General features: G+C 40.7%; 1 protein-coding gene and 1 long non-coding RNA gene across 4 annotated transcripts in view; one reads left to right on the top strand and one right to left on the bottom strand.

Moving 5' to 3' along the window:
* Window positions 1-19,517, top strand: part of HS6ST3 (heparan sulfate 6-O-sulfotransferase 3) — a 345,730-nt gene that overhangs the window by 164,872 nt on the left and 161,341 nt on the right. Inside the window, exon 4 of one of the 3 annotated variants that reach the window (XM_065678044.1) lies at window positions 3,053-3,068. The exons of the other annotated variants lie outside the window; for them this stretch is intronic. Coding sequence (XP_065534116.1) covers window positions 3,053-3,068 — 16 coding nt within the window. The remainder of the gene's footprint in view (window positions 1-3,052; window positions 3,069-19,517) is intronic. 3 annotated transcript variants of the gene reach the window in all.
* On the bottom strand, window positions 3,205-18,057 carry LOC136013729 (uncharacterized). The gene is made up of 3 exons (XR_010612341.1): window positions 17,963-18,057; window positions 17,609-17,669; window positions 3,205-3,522 (listed from the first exon to the last, which is right to left on the bottom strand). It is a non-coding gene; the product is annotated as an uncharacterized LOC136013729 (long non-coding RNA).

Below are 19,517 nucleotides of genomic sequence, written 5' to 3'. Positions count from 1 at the left end.
CGTTTTCCTTTTTTATAAAGTGGATGATGTTCACTGAAGAAACTGCAGGACTTCAGGAAGCACACATTATTCAAATGCTTGGTGAGAAGAAGCAGGTCTGCAGGGCATTGAAGTATTACGAATAAAAAGGGAAAATTACAGTGCTTCATTTCTTCCAAGCTGCTGTGCTTTATTACTCATTCTGAGAAGTCTTGTCTACGTACCCTTCCAGGCTCTGAGATATACAACAGGAATACATTGGTTTTATAGGTAAATTTACCCTAACATATATCTACATGTATATCTATGTCTACATATATCTATCTATCTAGTTATATTTATATATATATATATATAAAATAGTACAAAACCAGCTTCTCACAAAGGAACACACAAGCCAAAATTAATTTGCCAAATACTGTGTTTGAAATGAAACAATCAAATTTTGAGAGTTCTAAATAATCAGTATTCTTAGTCAAGACGTGGTAGTTCTAATAAATAGCTCGTGCACACAAGAGTTTGAGTCAAATCAGTTTGTACAGTTGTTTCCAAGTACTGTACATTTTACCTTATTATTTAGTTGAACATCATTTTACATGAATTTTTTTTCCATTCCTATTCTACCTTAATGCTTATTACTAATAAAATGACTTGTAACTCCAAATTCTGCCAAATCTAGAGGTGATTTATAAAACAGTTCATGTTTCACATGAATGAACTAGGTTTAAACCCCTGAAAAATTATAAACCAAAACAACAGAACCAAAACTTGACTATGGTAAGGCTGTTCCACTCAATAAATTCTCTTTTAAAAACTCAAGGTAAACTTTTTGTTTCTTATCTTGGTCAGTAAACATTTCTACATCTTTTTGTCATTTGAATTTCAGGAGGCTTTTCTTTTTGAAACCTTATGAGTTTGAGGCAGGAAAAACTGTTTCCTACCTCAATACAAGTACAGAGAGAATGAGGAGGTACAAAAATGAGGCCAGCAAATCTCAGGAGGGAAGTCTATAGTTGGACCATGGATGGAGCAGGTACATTGTCAGAATATGTCACAAGTACTACTGCTGTAGTGAAACTACAGAATATGCTTTTGGAGTGTGTTGAGACAGGATCTCTCAAGTCAAACATTGCTGTAGTTATTAGGCAGATCGATAAGCAGTGTTATCTTCGTGGATTAGAGTAAATTTCCTATAGTTCTGCAATGTAGCTAGGATTTCTTAGCTATCAAGGTTATTACAAAACAAAAGAACTCAGAGTAATTTGACTTTATGTAGTTTTATCTAATATGCCCTGAGATTTTTAGAATGATGTCTGTTTAAGCTGAGGTAAATATGAAAGGCATTTTTCTTTGAACCAACAAATAAAATTCAATTGCAATGAAGCCTTTTATATGCACTTGAGAGTCTGCTTGGGTGATAACATTATTCAACCCCACCAGGGAAGGTGCAAACTGTATCTCTGAGAAGCTGACTTAGACTCTCATTCCTGTGTACTGTGGTGGGCAGTTTAAGGGAATTGCTTCTTAATTACAGGGTTGTCCTTGATAACAGTGAGAAAAAATAGGTTTGGACAGTATCGATTCCAAACACTTCTGTTCCTCTTTGGGGACATTCCCAGCCAGCAAAACATTCACTGATGGTCAGATAAAACAGCTTAAGTTCACCCTACGCTTAATTTAATCAATAGGAGCCTATTTACATTGCAGAATGTTGGCAATGTTAATTTAGCCCTGGGAAATCATCATCATGTGTCTCTGAGGTAGAACAGAAAACAGGTTTTGGTTAAATATGTGCAAGCCTATCCAAGTACCTTGAATTTTCCCCAGCTGATTTTTAAAAGAGTGTATTTCTTTCGTAATATGAATTTTGGCAAGTTTCATCCATCTTTTCTTTGCTGCATACCATCATTTTCTCTTTGTAAGCATTTGTTTTGAAACTTACTAGCTTTCAGCAAGAGGTATATGTTGTCTCTCCTGTATCACTGGTAGTACTGGAAACAGCCATTGTGGGCTGATGCTGGGTTTGGGTTTGGAAGGCCTTTGATGCAAAATTTCACCTTCAGAATATTTACTAATGTTACAGATTCTGTTAGATAAAAGAGTAATAGTATAACTTCTTAGGGAGAAATAGGGGTAAAGTGAGATTAAGTGCTTTGTGCCCTTCCGTGGCGTGGTACAGACATAAAGCTCCACAATGAACAGCACTGAAGAGCTTAACATAGATAGTCTATCAGTCTAACTATAAAAGGTCATCTGTGTAGTACATTTTCTAATTATCTGAAGTGAATGATTCAAATTCGGAATAAACAATAATGCAAGTGTTTGGGGGTTTGTTTGCTTGTTTGTTTTGTAAAACCTCTTCAGCCCGGAGAAGAGAAGGCTCTGGGGAGACATTCGAGCAGCCTTCCAGTACTGGAAGGGGGGGCCTACAAGAAATCTGGGGAGGGACTTTTCATAGGGACCTATAGAGACAGGACAAGGGGAGAATGGCTTTAGACTGACAGAGGGGAGATTTAGATTATATACGAGGAGGAAATTCTTCACTATGAGTGTGGTGAGGCACTGGCACAGGTTGCCCAGAGAAGCTGTGTCTGCCCCACCCCTGGCAGTGTTCAAGGCCAGGTTGGATGGGTCTTTGAGAAACCTGGTCTAATGGAAGGTGTCCCTGCCCACGGCAGGGGGGTTGGAAGTAGATGATCTTTAAGGTCACTTCCAACCCAAACCTGTCTATGAATCTGTGTAAAAACCAACAAACACGCCAACTACAAATGAATAAAGATTTGCATACAGATACATTGGATGCTCAAGCTACATTGTCCAATTTTGGCTTTTGGGTTTCTTTTTTTTGCAGACTGCATTTTCTCAGTTGTGAACTTTTTTATTTGCTACAGTAACAACACAGTATAGAAAGCGAAATGTTTTGAGATTGCATTTTGGGGACTTGAAATTCCCTCATCATATTACTGTTACTTTTATATATGCTGTGGCAGCAAGTCCATTAGCAAAACAAACAAGGACTAGAGTGGGAGCTGGTGAAATGAATACGGAATACAAGCCAAAGCAGGTAAGACAGGACTGCAGCCCAGTCAGTGGGCTGACAGTACTTGAGCAAGGATCTGTTAGCACCTGAGTGATCCTTTAGAGGTGAGAAAACCAGTGAGCTAATAATAATAATTATAAGCATAAAAATAACCATCATCCTAAAATTTTATTCTGAAAGCAAGGAAAACATGGAAGAAAAAGGTCTGTGGCTAGATGGGGGATATTGCAAGTAGAGGTGATTGTATTTTTGGAACGTAAATAAAACTTGTTCTCAACAGTATTGCAGTAGTGACCAGCAGAGCTCCTGCCATGGACAGGTGATATGGATCAGTGTCAAGAATCAAATGAAGGTTGCTTTGGCTGCAGTGCAGATCACATCAGTAGTGTCAAGATGCAGTGCAGATTGGCATTTATGAGACTTCCTTCATAACTATTTCCAGCATCTGATGTCATGAGGGAGGATATAAGAAAGCAAAAGGATCAGTTGTTGTAGGCTTGTGCCTATAAAAGAGAATAGTAGAATAAAATTGGTTATGAAAAAAAAAAGAGGGGGAAAGAAAAATACTCCTTCTGTTGTGGTCTTTTTCCACGTCTTTTTTTCTAACCAAAGAGAGCCTTTGTAAAGAAGCTAGCCATGGGGTTTGTAAAAAATGTTTGTAAAAAATTCCTACAACAAAATATATCTTACATACCAGTAAGAGTTGTTAAAGAAATCATAATTGAGTGGTGTCATATTGTGCTCATCTTTCAGTTTTGACCATTCAATTTCACATTATGCATGAAATTTCATTCTATGAAATGAAAATGAGCCAGTTTATTTCCACGAGTGATCTATATCAGCATTTTTATTTTTTTTTTTTTTTTTACACTATGGAGGTTACATTAATGCTCCTTTTGGCTCTGGTCTGCAAAGTCAGTGCTACATCCGAGTTATGCTGCATCCAGTTGCATCACATTTAATAATAACAAAACCTTGCAATTACACAAAAGTGGTGTAATTTAAATAATGTGATTTTAAATTAGCTTTCTCTGGCCAAAGGACTTGCTTCTCCAGTTACAAGATGCATAATTGAGAGAAAAATACTATATTTAAAATGTTCTTTATATGTAATTTTTGTAATGAAGTCTTACATTGCAAACCTAAATGAGCATTAACCAGGAATTTGGATTCTGAATGGCACTGCATGCTTTAATTAAGCTTGTTGTTAACTGTATTTAATTTTTTGTTGGTCTTAGCTCTTTTTTGCCTTATAATTTTGCTTTTTGAAAGAAATTATGCTATGCTTCTGTTTAAAATACTCATGTACTAACATTCTGATCTTTAACAAATTGGGGTTTTTTAACCTGGTAATGAATATGATAGCAATCTCTACTGATATTTTCAGGTACTCTGTTCTAGTCAAAAGTTAATGTCTTCATTTCAGGATCAAAGATATTGTTTAAACATCTAATACTTTGCTCTTAGAGAAGCACAGATTCGAAAACCCAGCTATTCCATTTTAGTCTAACATGAAGCTGCTGTTCCTGCAAATGTTTTACTGCAGCAAGGGCAGAAAGGTCCTCCACTTCTCGCTGTGTAAATGTGCAAAGTTTAGTTACAGCTGCTTTGACAGGTTTCCTGCAGTGGCTCCTGGTACTATCCTATGTAAAAACCAAACCATAGTTTTACATTTGTTCTAAGTAACCTCTCATAAGCAGCTGTTAGGATTCACATTTAGAGGGTTGCCTTTCTGGTTAAAATCTAATTTTCAGTTTTTCTCCCATCCTATTTTTATGTGTCCTCTATGAGGAAAAAAAGAAATTCTGGATGATAGGGAAGCAGGAGCTCTTTATATTCTGTCATGAAAACAAAACCCAAGCCAATACAGTGAAGAAAGGAAGAAGTATTCTTCTCAGAAAATTGTTTACATAAAACACCTTACTCAGAAAGTGATAAAGAATAACTGTATTTTTTTTAGCAGCTGGGGAACATCAGAATACAGTCTTCAATTCCCTTACTTGTTTTGTAATGCATATTCCCTTTAAAGTAGCCTTACCAATGTACCTTAAATATATTTTAGAATTATTTTACCATGAAATTAGTTTTTCTCCATCATTGGCTTAGTTGAATCCTTCTTTTTGATCTATGCTAGGACATTAGGAGTGAAGCCGTGGCTGCACATGCTATTTTAGTAGGTTTCCATCAAAATGTGTTCTGCAATAGACCGTACCCATTGAGAGCGGAGGTTATTAGTGTAGCCTGGCTGCTGAGTAGCCAGCTTCTCCAGCTCTCACCGTGAGTCTTACTTAATTCACACACTCTATCCTTCTGCCACCAGGTTGTATTTACATATTTATTAACAGGAGGAAGAACAGAGAAGAGAATTTCAATCTTGAGAAGTGCAGAACGGCAGAAGGCTCTTCAGGCTGTCCTCTTGCCCTGCTAGTCATCGCTCAGCCCGATTTAAACTCCAGTCTCTGGAGCTTCATCCCTAGTAAACAACTTGCAAAATACCGCCTGCCTTTGAACCTTACACATTAGAGAATGGAAGCAGGTTTTGATTTTTTGTTGAGGAGGGTTAAGTGAAGGACTTGGAGGAAATAAATTGGTCTGGGTAGACTGTTCTGGCTTCCTAATATTTCAGTATCCCTGTCCCATTAGCGGCTTTTTTCCTATTCACCTGCAGGTAGTTGATTTTCTTCCCTTTGTTATTATTTTATTTTTAAAGTGTTAGCTGATAATAGCTGTGGGAAAACACTGTTTATTGCTTTCTATTTACACGGTGTGTTAAAGAACAGCTATACAAAAATCAAGGTGCACTTTATTACTTCAATGAGGAAAGTCTGGTTACATTGGAGCAGTTGAACCTCATGTTAGGGAAAACTATTTTTCCTAAATCCTCATGATATTTACATGATCCTCATGATGATATTTTACATGCTATTCTGTGGATATTCTGTGATACTTTTAGGTGCAATGCCTTTTGTCATGGTTTAAACACAGTCAGCCATAAATCACGCAGTTGCTCTCTCACTCCCCCCCCTTTTTGCCCTCCCCCTGCTCCCAGAGGGATGGGGAGAATCAAAAGAATGCAACTCCCACGGGCTGAGATAAGAACAGCCCAGTAACTAAGGTATAACACAAATCACTGCTGCTACCACCAATAATAATAATGATAAAGGAAATAACAAGGGGAGAGAATACAACACCTCACCACCCACTCGCCCCATCCCGTCCTACTGAGCACTGACCGATACCTAGTCCAACCCCACAGTGCACTAGCCCTTCCGGGTAACTCTCTGTTACACCCTGGGCATGACGTGCTGTGGTATGGAATACCTCTTTGGCTGGTTTGTGTCAGGTGTCCTGGTCCTGTCTTTGCTTCCTCCCAGCTTCCCCTCCTCCTCTGAGCATGAGGCTCAGAAAGTCCTTGGTCAGACTAAACTTTTGAGCAGTAACTAAAACCATCGGTGTTATCTGCTCTGTTCCCAGGCTGAAAGTCAGAAACACAGCGCTGCACCAGCTACCAAGAATGACTGCTACTGCTGAACCCAGGACACCTTTTTTCTTCTGTCTTCTTAAACAATAGTTTCAGGACTATCACAAGTAAGAACTTACACAAATCAGTATAGGATGCGATAGCTGGGTTTGAGAGGGTTGAGTGTCTCCATGCAGTTTTTCTAACTAGTCTTCCTCAGCAGTGAAATGGCACGAGGGACTTTTCTAGTATAAGAAAGTGTAAGGCTGCCCTAATGCGAACCAGGAACTCAGAGCATAAAGAGAATATGAATAATTTCGTAAAGGCAGTCCACAGAAGAATCTGATCCACACATGTAGGAGCCTAATATGGTTCATTTTGTGGTATGTTTTACATAGAGAATATCCATGAGGACCAGGTTTCCCATGACTAGTATTTTAAGTACAGCAAAAGAAACCTCAAAATTTTTTAAGAATTTCTATCTGTTGCTGTAGGTAACATCTGGGCAGCACATAGAGAAATCACCGCAGCTGTATGAACATAGAATCATAGAAGGGTTTGGGTTGGAAAGGACCTTAAGATCATCTAGTTCAAACTCCTCTGCCATGGGCAGGGACGCCTCACATTAGACCATGACGCTCAAGGCTCTGTCCAAACATGTTGTGTTCTGCTTGTCTACACTTTCATCCTCCATTGCAGCCAGAGGGACTGAACAAATGCAGCGTCTTAAAACAACCATGGTTCAGACGTGCATCAAAATGAGCTGGGTTCAAGTGCTTGTCACTAAAGAAGATTATTTATCTGAGCAGCTCTTCGCAGCAAACTAGTAGTTAATACCTAAGTACTGCAGTTTTGTGCTATATGAAGAACTGGTTAGAGGGTGACACTAATTTGTCTTCTTTCACATCTATTCTTGGAACAGGAAAGTAAATTGACACAAAAAAGGATAAACATTGTAATCTCTACTTATGTTAGTGGCAAACAGATACTAGCTTCAAAAATCTAGTTTCCTCCTGCGTTTCAGGTGTCTCACTTCAGCAGGATCTACTTACTACCATGGTCTGCGTTGTGAGCACATGCACTTCTTGCAGCACTGGTTACAGCCAGGGACCCTCCAGGGTGTGCCTCCCCATGGCTCCTCTCTGGGGGCTTATTTGTGTTTCCTTGCCATGTAAGCTGGACCATCTGCAGCAGACCAGGCCTGTGCATGATCCATTCTGCTGGGATGTCACCTGGCACATGGATTCAGAAATTTCAAGAGATACAGACAGCTGGTAGGAGATGTAAACTTGTTCCTTAAATTTGGCAGGCTGCATCTTAACCTGAGTTTAAATATATATGTATTTGTACCCTACAGTTTTAATACTGTGCACAGCATCCATCCCGCATGACTTAATGCTTCAATACTTCGTAAAATAGATTTCCATTTTAACACAGCCTGCTAGCAGAAGGGCACTTTGGCAGTTATCCAGCAACTCAAATGTGACATGATGCATGAACGTACAATTTTTTGTAAGAAATGCTCATTGATATTTTTAGAAGGTGTGCAGATGAAGCCACAATATTGTCACGTCCTGCCTGTGGAGTACTACTTTCTAGACACCCCTGCTTGTCGTGACTCTTTGTACTGCAGTGGTGAGCACGGGAATGGCGATGGTGCCCTGTGTTTGATTCCTGTGCCCACTGCCTGAACAGACTCATCCCATGACTTTGCAATTTCGTGAAACCTCTTACACAGACGTCAGGTGTGTCTGCTGCTGGGAATTGGTGTGCAGGATGGGGATCTTGGATGCTGCACTGCAATCATGTAGTCCCCAGTTTGTGCATCCAGGAACAGCAAGTGTGGATGCATTTTGCTGAGGTTTGGACTTGCTGTTTGGGCAAATACATCAATCTTGCACGTAAATCAGCTCTCTGCTTCCACACTTAATTTTTCACTCAGTTCAAATTAATTGTCTTCCCTAACTGCTCAGGACTGTTTTTCTTACTGTTCTATGGTCCTCTGCTTTCACTTTGCCATTTGTCCAGTAGCTCTGTAGGTCTGACTTCTGCTAGATAAATGGGTGTCTGGTTTTGGGCTTCAGATTTTTTCCCACCTGTCCTGTGGAAAAAGAAATGCAGTGGCAGAAGCTGCTCTGCTTTCTCGCAAAAACTAAGTGGTTTCTGGAGTTTGTGGCGCTTGCTTTTATCCCCCTCCTCACCTCTTGGCAAAGGGGTGGTGGGTCATGTATCAACCCAGGAGTGACTGGGCTCTACATTCAACCCTCTCCGACTTCATGAAGGGGGTTGTATCTCTGTATGTGCTGGGGAACAGTGACTGATGGCTGTGTGTGTTGCTGCAGTTCCAGAACAGTCTCCTGTTCTTCAAGTTGTAAGCTGGGAAGCAGGGCAGCATTTGAGATGATGCTTTTGGACGGTTGGAAGAGTTGCTCCACAAGAGTGTGCACTGCCCAGTGCCTGGCTGCTCCTGCACCCCCTGCAAGGCCATGGCCTCCAGCCCAGCCGGCCAGTTTGTGTTCCAGTGGCTGACACCTTGGTTTAGTGCTGCTGACATCTCAGGTGTGGACCAAAGCCCAGCACAATTTATTTAAAACCTCCAGTATTCCCAGAAGTGCATTACCTATAGATGCTGACTGCCTCCTTTGCTGTATCTTCTTGTGTGTCGTGTCAGCTGCTGCTGTGCGTTGCAGGCAGACAGTCAGCTTAAACTGATTACAAGGAAAACAAAACATCTATGAATACTTGAAATCATCCCCGTGTATGCTTCTTAGCTTCACTGGATAATGTAAAACTAGTAAGATGTTAGTGTTGTTTCGAGCCTGTCTGAACAAATTTACCTGGAGGGAAGAAATGCAAATCTACTTGGATTGCACCCAGGCAGAATGGAACACACTGAAGTATTAGAGTGCCTTGTACTTGAATCATAGAATCGTAGAATAGTTAGGGTTGGAAAGGACCTTAAGATCATGTAACTTGAGCTAACAAGTATTTCTTACTTGTTTTGAAGGTTTGTTTTCTGCTTAATGTAATCTAAGCTATGCAAACTCACTAAGTGAACACTAACATGTAAGAAGGACGTTTATCCAACTTAGTACTAATTTGAAATGTATGATTGAAAGTGTTCAGTGACTGGGTGACAGATGGCAGGTGAAATTCAGTTCTTGTATGAAATATTATGGTGTGTGTTGAGTTGGGAGAGGAAGAATTATCCTAGCTTTGTATGTGTCATAGTGAACTCTTTTATTTCCATTAAAAAATAATCTTGGAGTTATAACAGGTAGTTTCATAAAAGCCTTATTTTTGTGCTCAACAGTACTCAAAGAAACAGAATATTCGGAATAATTATGTGGAGAATAAAGAACAAAGCAAACAACACTGCAGATACCTGTGACTCCTATGGTTCTGTCCCCTGCGTCTTGAAAAGAAATGAATAGAGGTGCAGAAAGTGCAATGCAGAATAATAAAGAAAAACATATAGAAGAGCTCCTGTACAAGTAAATGATTAAATAAACCAGGATTGCTCAATCCTCTCATTGTTGGAATGAAAGGATTGACCAGTAGGTACAGTAAGCACAAACAGCAAAGGTGCACTGTGTGATTGTCATTCAGGATGTGTGTCTCCCACCAGATCTCAGAGGCAGCAGATGAAGCTAACAGTGGCAGGTTCAGAACAAAAGGAGATGCTTCATGTGTTGTGTGATCAAAGATATTGTATGTTCCACCCCTAGCAGTGTTCAAGGCCAGCTTGCACAGAGCCTTGGGTGACATGGTTTAGTGCAAGGTGTCCCTGCCCGTGGGAGAGGGGTTGGAACGTGATGATCTTAAAGTCCTTTCCAACCCTAACTATTCTATGATTCTATGTTTCAGACATTCAGCTGGGTTCGGAAAACAAAGTGAGATTGAGTAAAATGGATTGAAAATGCATCACAAAACAGAGAATAATCTCTGTCAGAGCACACAGGTGTTAATGCCTGTGACTCCGAACAGTGCTGGTCTGCATACAACTGGGAACATACTGCTAAAAAGCATCCCTGTCTGTCTCACTTTGCCCTTTTGCTGAAGATCCTGGCCTAAAAGGACCTTTGGTCTGACTTAGTGAGACTGCTCTTCTATTTCTGCTGTGTGTGGAAGGCTGGAGTTCAGAAGAGAGGTGAGGTTGGGTTTGTTAGTTGTAACAGATACCCAAACAGATCTTCACAATGCACCAGACAAGGCCAGAGCCTTGTCATCTCCTGCTTCTTTCCTGCTTATTACCAGAAATGAGTCTAAGCTTCCTTCCTTTGTCCTCAGAAATGTAGTATAATGTAGATCATATTAGACTTGGGGTTGTTTGTTTTGTTTTGTTTTTAATTTTCCATGAAAACCCTGTGCAGGCCTATAACAGAAGCTACAGCAATAAGCAGTAATATAAGGGATATGTGTGCAGACAAGCCTTTTATCACATAAGCTCACGGAAGGAAAGCTTGAACAAGAATGAGGGAGGGTGGGAGAAAGAAAAAGTCCACTGAGATCTGAAATGAGATGGAAAGTGATTAAAGCAGAGGGGGAAAGGGAAGTCTGATTAAAGGTAAGGAATTCTGATGATGTGACCTTTCATGCCTGCTGTATTTTCAATGACCAGTGCAAAGTGAAGGGTTGATTTAAAGGCCAGCACTACGTGAGGGTGGTTGCCACGTATCAGTACAGGTTCAAAATTAAGGAGAAGGCAGTTTTGAATTGTGCATTAAAACAAAGAAGGAACAAAGGTAGGTGTGAGGGAGGGGTAGTGTAATGGCCCTCTTCTTTGTCTAGGCATTGCAGAGCTGGAGAACTGAGTGACATGGGTGTGACAAAACTGCGAGTAGACGATATCCCTTCAGCTGGAAATGTAGCAGTGGTTTCTATAGGGAGTATTATAGAGGCAGCAGTGAAATAGGGACAATTTGCTGTCCATGCAGATTTCGGAGACTGAAGCTGTAATTCAGCACTAGAAGGTAATATATGTTTGGTTCCCAAATAAGACACTAGATTTGCTAGTACTAAGTTGTTTTGCCTCTCGCCTGTTAAATGACATAGAATTGGTTTGGGTTGGAAGAGACTTTAAAGATTATCTGGTTCTAACCCCCCTGCCATGGGCAGGAGCACCTTCCACTAGACCAGGGTGCTCAAAGCCCTGTCCAACCTAGAAATTGTCCAGTATGTCCAACTTGGACATACTGGCCGCTCCTGGTGGATATGCAGCTGCTGTGTGGATTTGCAGAGAAGGACATGGAGAGCTCTACAGTTGAATGAAAGCTAAAGTGTTTGCTGTAGCACCTTTTAGCTCACACACACACAAACACACGCAAGCAGGGGGCTGGAAGATCTCTCTTCTCCCAAGGCTGTTATTCTGTGCTGTAATGAAAACTGCTGTTAAAGGTTGCGATTTCATGCAGCTGTGGTATCCCTATAATTTCTGTCACCAGGCTTCTCTAGGTGACCTGCAGGATCCCAGTGAGTGTTCTTTGGTGTTTCCTTTGGTGCCAGTGCTTGCAGGGGAAGGACATACATCCTCACTGGTCTGTGGGGGCATGGGATGGGAGCTGTGTTTCTTTTTCAGTAAACTTCTCGGGGGGGGGGGGGGGGGGGGGGAAGTAATGAAATCAAAATCCTGTTTCACTGCCATCACAAGTTTTCCCCTCAGCTCATGGCACCTGCTTTCTGTAAATCAGCTGCCTTGTGTGGCAGAGATCCATGACTCAAAACTGAAAGTGGATTTTTAAAGACTGACTTGGTCCCTTCCTGGCACAGCATTCTCCTATTGCCTTCTGCATCCTTTACCTCTACTCATCTAGTTGGGCTGCAAGCACGCAGAAGTCCTGAAGTTATCCCTCGCTTGACTGATAATGGCATTTGGGGGATATTGTGTGTGTGTGTTTGGGGGGTGTGTGCAATGTTGGGCAGCTTTTCTCTGCTGCTGCTGCCTCTAAAAATACCTTCCTTGAGAGCGAAGTGCTGCCTTTCAGCCTTCAATCTGCCATCAATCCTTCGTTATCCCTTAGGCTTTCCATTAATTAACAGATTTTCAATTGAAAATAGCTGGCTGAAAGCCTTTCTTGTGTTATCCCCAAACATCCCTAGCATTTGTATGAGCTATTGTTCATTTTCCTACAACCCCGAAGTTGACTGTTGGCAATCGTAAAGCATTTCTTCTGTGTAGATTTTCTTCTTCTTCCTGTGGCCTAAAAAAGGCTTAGACTTGGGTGCTTCCATACAGTATTACCCTTGCCTGTATTCGTTTCAAAAGCTTTTTGACCTTTGGGATGTTCCCTGAAAAGGTCAGGTTTTCCATGTCCGTTTCACACAGAAAAGTGATCCACACGTGGACAGCAAGCCTGTTGCTGGGAAACTGGGAATGAGATTGGATCCTAAAAACTTTTGAGAATATGGGGCCATCTGCTAATGCCAAAGTAAAAATCTAAGCAAAAAAAGTTGAAAGGCCACATGCCTGTGCTTTTCTTATACTGAACTAAACCTAACAGGTTCAACTGGGACAGTAAATGGGCTTGCCCATTCCCTGGCTTTCAGCAGTGTCAATGGGGAAAATCAGGAATGGCTGTTTTGCCACTAACATCTTTTCAGTATCCCACATCTGGTGATGCTGCACAAGAAGCATCTGTCATGGTTTATTCTGTGAAGCACTGCTGGGCTTTATGCTCTTTTCATCTTATCTGTTGTAATTGTGTATTCCTGTCATCTTACGTGAGTATGTAATCTCATTTCAAATCCCTCTAAGCTTTCCGGATAACGGATATACATATGCAAATACCTTTTTCATATATATATGTATATATATGGAACAACTTCCATGGTTAATTATGCATGGTGTAGAAATTAAAAAAAAGAACTTAATTTATTAAAAGAACAAGGTGTTAAAATTAGAAGGTCTTTAATAATTTTAGATATATTACCTTTGCCTTTCAGTTTCATTCCTTATTCCCTTGCTTTTTCTGAGATTATAAATAGCAAACAGTCAATGTGTTGTCTCTGCACTGGTTTATTATGTACCCTGCTTTGCTTACGTCTGTCCTTCCTATCTCTCCTTATGAGGTGCCTGAAATACTTCTGTGTTTTTTCATTACCCACTTTTAAATTTTACATACTGCCTGCTGTAGCTTTTACTTTTGAGACAGATGACAAGAAATTCCTCATAGCAGCCTTCCAGTCCTCATTGCAGCCTTCCAGTCCTCATAGAAGCCTTCCAGTACCTGAATGGGGCCTATAGGGATGCTGGGGAGGGTCTCTTCGTCAGGGACTGTAGTGACAGGACAAGGGGTAATGGGTTAAAACTTAAACATGGGAAGTTTAGATTGGATAAAAGGAGGAAATTCTTTCCTGTTAGGGTGGTGAGGCACTGGAATCGGTTGCCCAGGGAGGTTGTGAGTGCTCCATCCCTGGCGGTGTTCAAGGCCAGGTTGGATGAAGCCTTGGGTGGGACGGTTTAGTGTGAGGTGTCCCTGCCCATGGCAGGGGGGCTGGAACTAAATGATCTTGAGGTCCTTTCCAACCCTAACTATTCTATTCTATAATTCTAAGTACAAATCATTTACTCTGTGTTAACCTTTTCTATGGCATGATATAACCAGACACATAATTAGATTTTGTTCATTTGCTGAGTATGACCAACTTGTTGGTGAATATATTATTGTAAGTGGACAGAAATTGCGTGCTGCCTTACACAAAAGCTCATGCAAAAAGTAAGCAACGAACTGGATTAGGTTCTTTGTTCAGATTTTTTAAATGATGTTTGGAGGGCTCTGTTTTCAAAGTGAGCTGGAAACCCCAGGCAAAAAGAATGTAGCAAAAGGAATGGTAAAACATTGCACTAATCTTGGACCAGTTTAAGAAATCTGGAGCTTCCAGGGGTGGGGATTCTTTCACCCCACCTACTAGATACCCTTTTCCAATAGCGGAGTTGTCTTACCCAGCCTCCTGCATATACTTCTAAGGCTACTGCTGATCAGGAGCAAGCGTTGCTTTGCTTAGTCTCATAAGCAGTCCCAGGGAACTCACACAGCACATATTGGTACTACTCTAGCACTGCACACACCTTTTTCTATGTTAATTGCAAGCCTGATTGTGAACTACTTTTAGGAAAACCAGTTTACGGTTCATGTTGCTTGTGTGCCTGCCTCCTTGTTTTGCCAGGATGCACAGAATGTAAACTCTTCCTGTTGCCTTTGGCCATAACTCCTGCTGACTGCATCTTTCAAAGGAAAGGTAGTGGCAACTTGCTATGTCAAAGAGAAGAGAATCCTTAACTTAGACCTAAAGTGTATAGAATGAAAGGAAAATACACTTCTACCACTATCTTCAATACTTTTACCCTCACATTTCTTATAAAGTGATGATAAATGTCCAAATTTATTTTGACTAGTCTCATTAAAAGTCAGCCAATCTTTTTAGAATAGAAGATTGTAAAAACACCTGGTAAATTACACCCTGAAACAAGTTAATTGTTAGCTTTCTGTAATTATCATCTAGTGTTTTTATATTTACTAAGGAAAAGTACTATGTGGGAGCATAGACAGTATTACTGAATATAAAACTCCTTATTTAATTTCATCTTGTTTTCCCTTTGATCTGATTACTCTGAATGGCAAATTTGTCATCCATGTGAACACTGGGAAAATTGGATTTTACTTGGTATATATATTCAATTCTAGCAGGTAAGAAACTTACTTGCCAATATTGCTGAAGCATAATCTTCACCTATGCCCTGCTTAGAGCAGAAGATGGTATGTTCATCTTGCACTATGCAAGATGCTTTTAATTAGTTTAGTGTAGTTGGCTATGAATCATTTGCTGTCCTTGAATGCCAGAATTGATGACTGTCATTACAATACTCTGAAGAAGCGTGAAAGAATCCAGTTAATGAAATAGCAATTTGGGCATTCTTATCGCTTCCATTTACATTTTTGTTTCAGTAGCGGCAATAAAAAAGTTTGTGGTTCCCAATTATGTTCATGTTTAGATGAAATGGCTCTAATCATATGCAGTGTGTACAGATTTACATGCAGACGGTCCAATACCTAGTGTGAAAAATGTTATACAAGTGTTTCAAGAAAGTAATGATCACACAGGATGGTGATTTTCTGATCTGTGGGAAGGTAGCAGAGAGCTGCTGACTGTTAATAGTGTTAGAGCTGGTAGTATGGGGATTAACTGTTACTCAGCTATTTTCTTTTCTCATTTAATTTCCTTGGTTCTTTCCCAAATATAGTTTGGTCAGAAGTACATCTTCACTTATTTGACAATGCTTAGTGTAGTATACAAATATTAGAGTCATGCGGTGGTGCAAGCCCTTAAGATGGTAGAGGTTTAAATGATAGGAAAAACCTTGTTCATGTCACATTTCCAACTCATGTTTTAAAAGTCTGCTTTGTGCCCAGTCCTGTGAATATATAGGAATATAAAATACTCACTGCTAAGTTTATAGGTGGTTATGAAACAGTATAGACCCTGAATTAAACTCTTGAGGCTATGTTAAAGCACACTTCTTTTGGCATCATCTTTTTTGGTCTGAATTACTCTGAAAAAAGTGTCTGAAAATAAAGTTCAGAAAGACAAATGTGATCTGATTCAGTAAATAATATATTTACTTATTTATGAGAAAAATAGATTTTCCTCTTGATTTTATTATTTGATTGATGTGTTCAAAATCTTTGGGAAAACAATAACTGAAAATCAGGAAACCAAAGAATTATGAGATATGTATTTGATCAGGAGCATTATTATATGAGAAAATATATATTTTTTTTAATATTTTTTTATATTCCTGCATTTTACTGTTAGGGTGTCACAAAATAGCTGTATCTAATCCAATACAGCCTTTCTTCAGGCTGTACCAAATGGCAGCAGGTTTGAAGGAGGCTGCAGCCCTTTCCCTTCACAATCTTCTCAACTCCAGGAGCATTTGGTGTAGGTGTTTCCATAGAATCATAGAATAGTCAGAGTCGGAAAGGACCTCAAGATCATCCAGTTCCAACCCCCCTGCCAGGGGCAGGGACACCTCACACTAAACCATGCCACCCAAGGCTCTGTCCAACCTGGCCATGAACACCGCCAGGGATGGAACACTCACAACCTCCCTGGGTAACCCATTCCAGTGTCTCACCACCCTTACAGTAAAGAACTTCTTCCTTATATCCAATCTAAACTTCGCCTGTTTAAGTTTTAACCCGTTACCCCTTGTCCTGTCACTACAGTCCCTAATGAAGAGTCCCTCACCAGCATCCCTATAGTCCCCCTTCAGATGCTGGAAGTCTGCTATAAGGTCTCCAAGCAGCCTTCTCTTCTCCAGGCTGAACAGCCCCAACTTCCTCAGCCTGTCTTCATATGGGAGGTGCTCCAGTCCCCTGATCATCCTTGTGCCCTCCTCTGGACTTGTTCCAACAGTTCCATGTCCTTTTTCTGTTGAGGACACCAGAACTGCACACAATGATCCAGGTGAGGTCTCAGGAGAGCAGAGTAGAGGGGCAGGATCACCTCCTTCGACCTGCTGGTCACACTCCTTTTGATGCAGCCCAGGATACACCTGGCTTCTCACTGCCATTACGTTTGGCATTAGATCTATGATGTATATTTGAATTAATACTAACAGAGAAGAAAAACCACATTCCTCTCCTTGTACACAACAGGCAAAGCGTGGTATGGAGTAAAGATGCTGCAAGGCAAAAAGCCCACAAGGCAAAAGTAAATAAGGACTCACCCTAGCTGCTGAATGCTTTAGTTCTTAAATATTTACTTATTTGTAGGATATTTATATCTGCTGCATTTAAAGAGGAGGAAAATATTTATGTGATATTTGTTTTCATCTGTGTTTTCTCAAGCCTGAGTGTTAAAAATTAGGATCCCCAAACAGAGCAGAAAAACTAGAAGCTCCAAATGTGATGGAATTGGGCAAACTGATAGATGTGCACCAAACTACTTAATGCTTGCCTCCAGTTAAAACAACTGGTTATGTTTGTATCTGAAAATGTCTGGGAGGAATATTAGGAAACCAGCAAGAACCTGCTGTAGAGGGAGCTTAAAGTTAATGATTTAAAGAAATGGCTGATGCACTTAAAGGATAATCAGTGTTTGGCTGCAAGTTTGTTTACGTGTATTACCGTATTAAGTGTTCTTGGTTCAGCACCCAAGGGCTTCTGCAAACATTTCTCTGGTGAACTTCTGAAACATTAAAGCAAATGCGTGACAAGGAGAGAAAGGTGATTCGAATTTAATAGCTACTACTTTTGAGAGGAGAATGCCAAGAAAACATTGAAATAGCACAGCCACATTCTGGGGATAAATTCTTGCCAGTTGTTTAAGAAATTACCCGAACAGTGACATTTGGATATAAGTAATTAAACAGTTTAGTTCTATTCACATACTTTGAAAAGGCAGTAAATAGCAAAGGTGTCTCAAGTAAAATGCAAGAAACCTCAGACTCCCTGGGAATCCTCTCACCAAAAATGTCTTACCTTGTGCTCATCTACTCAAATAGGCCAGTGCAATCCTCACAAACCTGCCCACCATTCTTCTGTTTGATTTTGAATGTGTGTGTGTGTGAAAGGTTTGGTACTTGCTCCTTTTCAGTACGGTGAGCAAAAAAACCCAGTGGTTAGGTCTGTTTGTAGCTAAATATAGGTCTCGTGTAGTCTTGTGCTCCCTGCTGCATACCCAGGCAGTGACTCATAAGAGCAGAGCTGTAGAGAACTGGTGCAGTGAATATCTGGTAGTCTGGCAGCTACTTCTGTCAAATGGAAGGCCGATATTTTTGTAGTTTCAGGTGACTGGATGTAACTGAATCAGTGACAGTTTCAGGAACTACAAAAGCTTTCTTTGCAGATAGAAACAGTAATCTATTTTTGCGCAATTTTTGCTCGTCCTGGAACTCCTACATATAAACTCTAGGTAGGTGGAGGCAATGGCAATCCAGAGCAAATAATCAGGTGTATGCTGGCCCTGTAAGAGGGGTAGAGAGGCTGGAACATGAGGTCAGTTGTCTCCACAGCTGAAAAGTTATTTTCTGTATTTCTTATGGATCCAATTTTATTGTAGTACCTGGTTATCAGCTACATTCTGTCCTTTCCTGCAGTTCTGCTAGGGCCATCATGAGGTTTAGGCCAGTTCATTTGATTTTCTCAGCACCAGACTGGATAATTTCAGGCTTCAGAGAGCTTCTCTGTACCCTTGATGTTCTGGCTGCAGGTTTCAGCATTGCAAGTTTTACACATTTGACCCTGTAGACAGAATTCACAGTCTGGAGTTATGTGCCTTTATGTTATCAGTAGTGAATAGGACCTAGGTATTTTGTGGTAGTTTTCATGATAGGCAGCATACTAATGATAACCAAAGCCAAATAAGAGTGCACCTCTGCAGCTAGGATGTTTTTGCTTCTGATGTAGACAGAGTAGGAAGAGATGGTTTTGAATGTAGAGCAAGTATAACAAGGGCATGTAGTGATAAAACAAGGGGTAATGCCTTTAAGATGGCAGAGGGTAGATTTAGATTAGATACGAGGAAGATGTTCTTCACTATGAGGGTGGTGAGGCCCTGGCACAGGTTGCCCAGAGAAGCTGTGGCTGCCCCATCCCTGGCAATGTTCAAGGCCAGGTTGGACAGGGCTTGGAGCAACCTGGTCTAGTGGAAGGTGTGCCTGCCCAGTGCAGGGAGTTGAAACTGGGTGAGCTTTAAAAGTCACTTCCAACCCAAACTGTTTTATGATTCTATGATTCAGTGTGGAACACGTCTCTGAAGTCTGGTGGTTGAACATTCAGCAGGAAGAAAGGGGAGTCAAGCTTATCCAGCCCATCCTGCTTTCAGGACTGCTCATGCAGATACCCCTGGCTATGTCCTTGTTCTTATTGTGATGGCTGTGTCCTGGTACCATCTACTTAGTGCCTCTGAACCCAGAATTAGGCTTTTTTTTCCTGCTCACTACTACAGTTTCAACAGAAGACATTAAAATATCTGCTCTAACTAAGTTTGGTAGTCACCATTCTCCTAAGTGGGTTGCAGCAGGCGATGAAATAG

This window comes from Lathamus discolor, chromosome 4, assembly GCF_037157495.1.
Source record: "Lathamus discolor isolate bLatDis1 chromosome 4, bLatDis1.hap1, whole genome shotgun sequence".
In the NCBI taxonomy this organism is placed as follows: domain Eukaryota; kingdom Metazoa; phylum Chordata; class Aves; order Psittaciformes; family Psittacidae; genus Lathamus; species Lathamus discolor.
The sequence above is the reverse complement of the archived record's forward strand: the minus strand, read 5'-3'. Positions and strand labels throughout refer to the sequence as shown.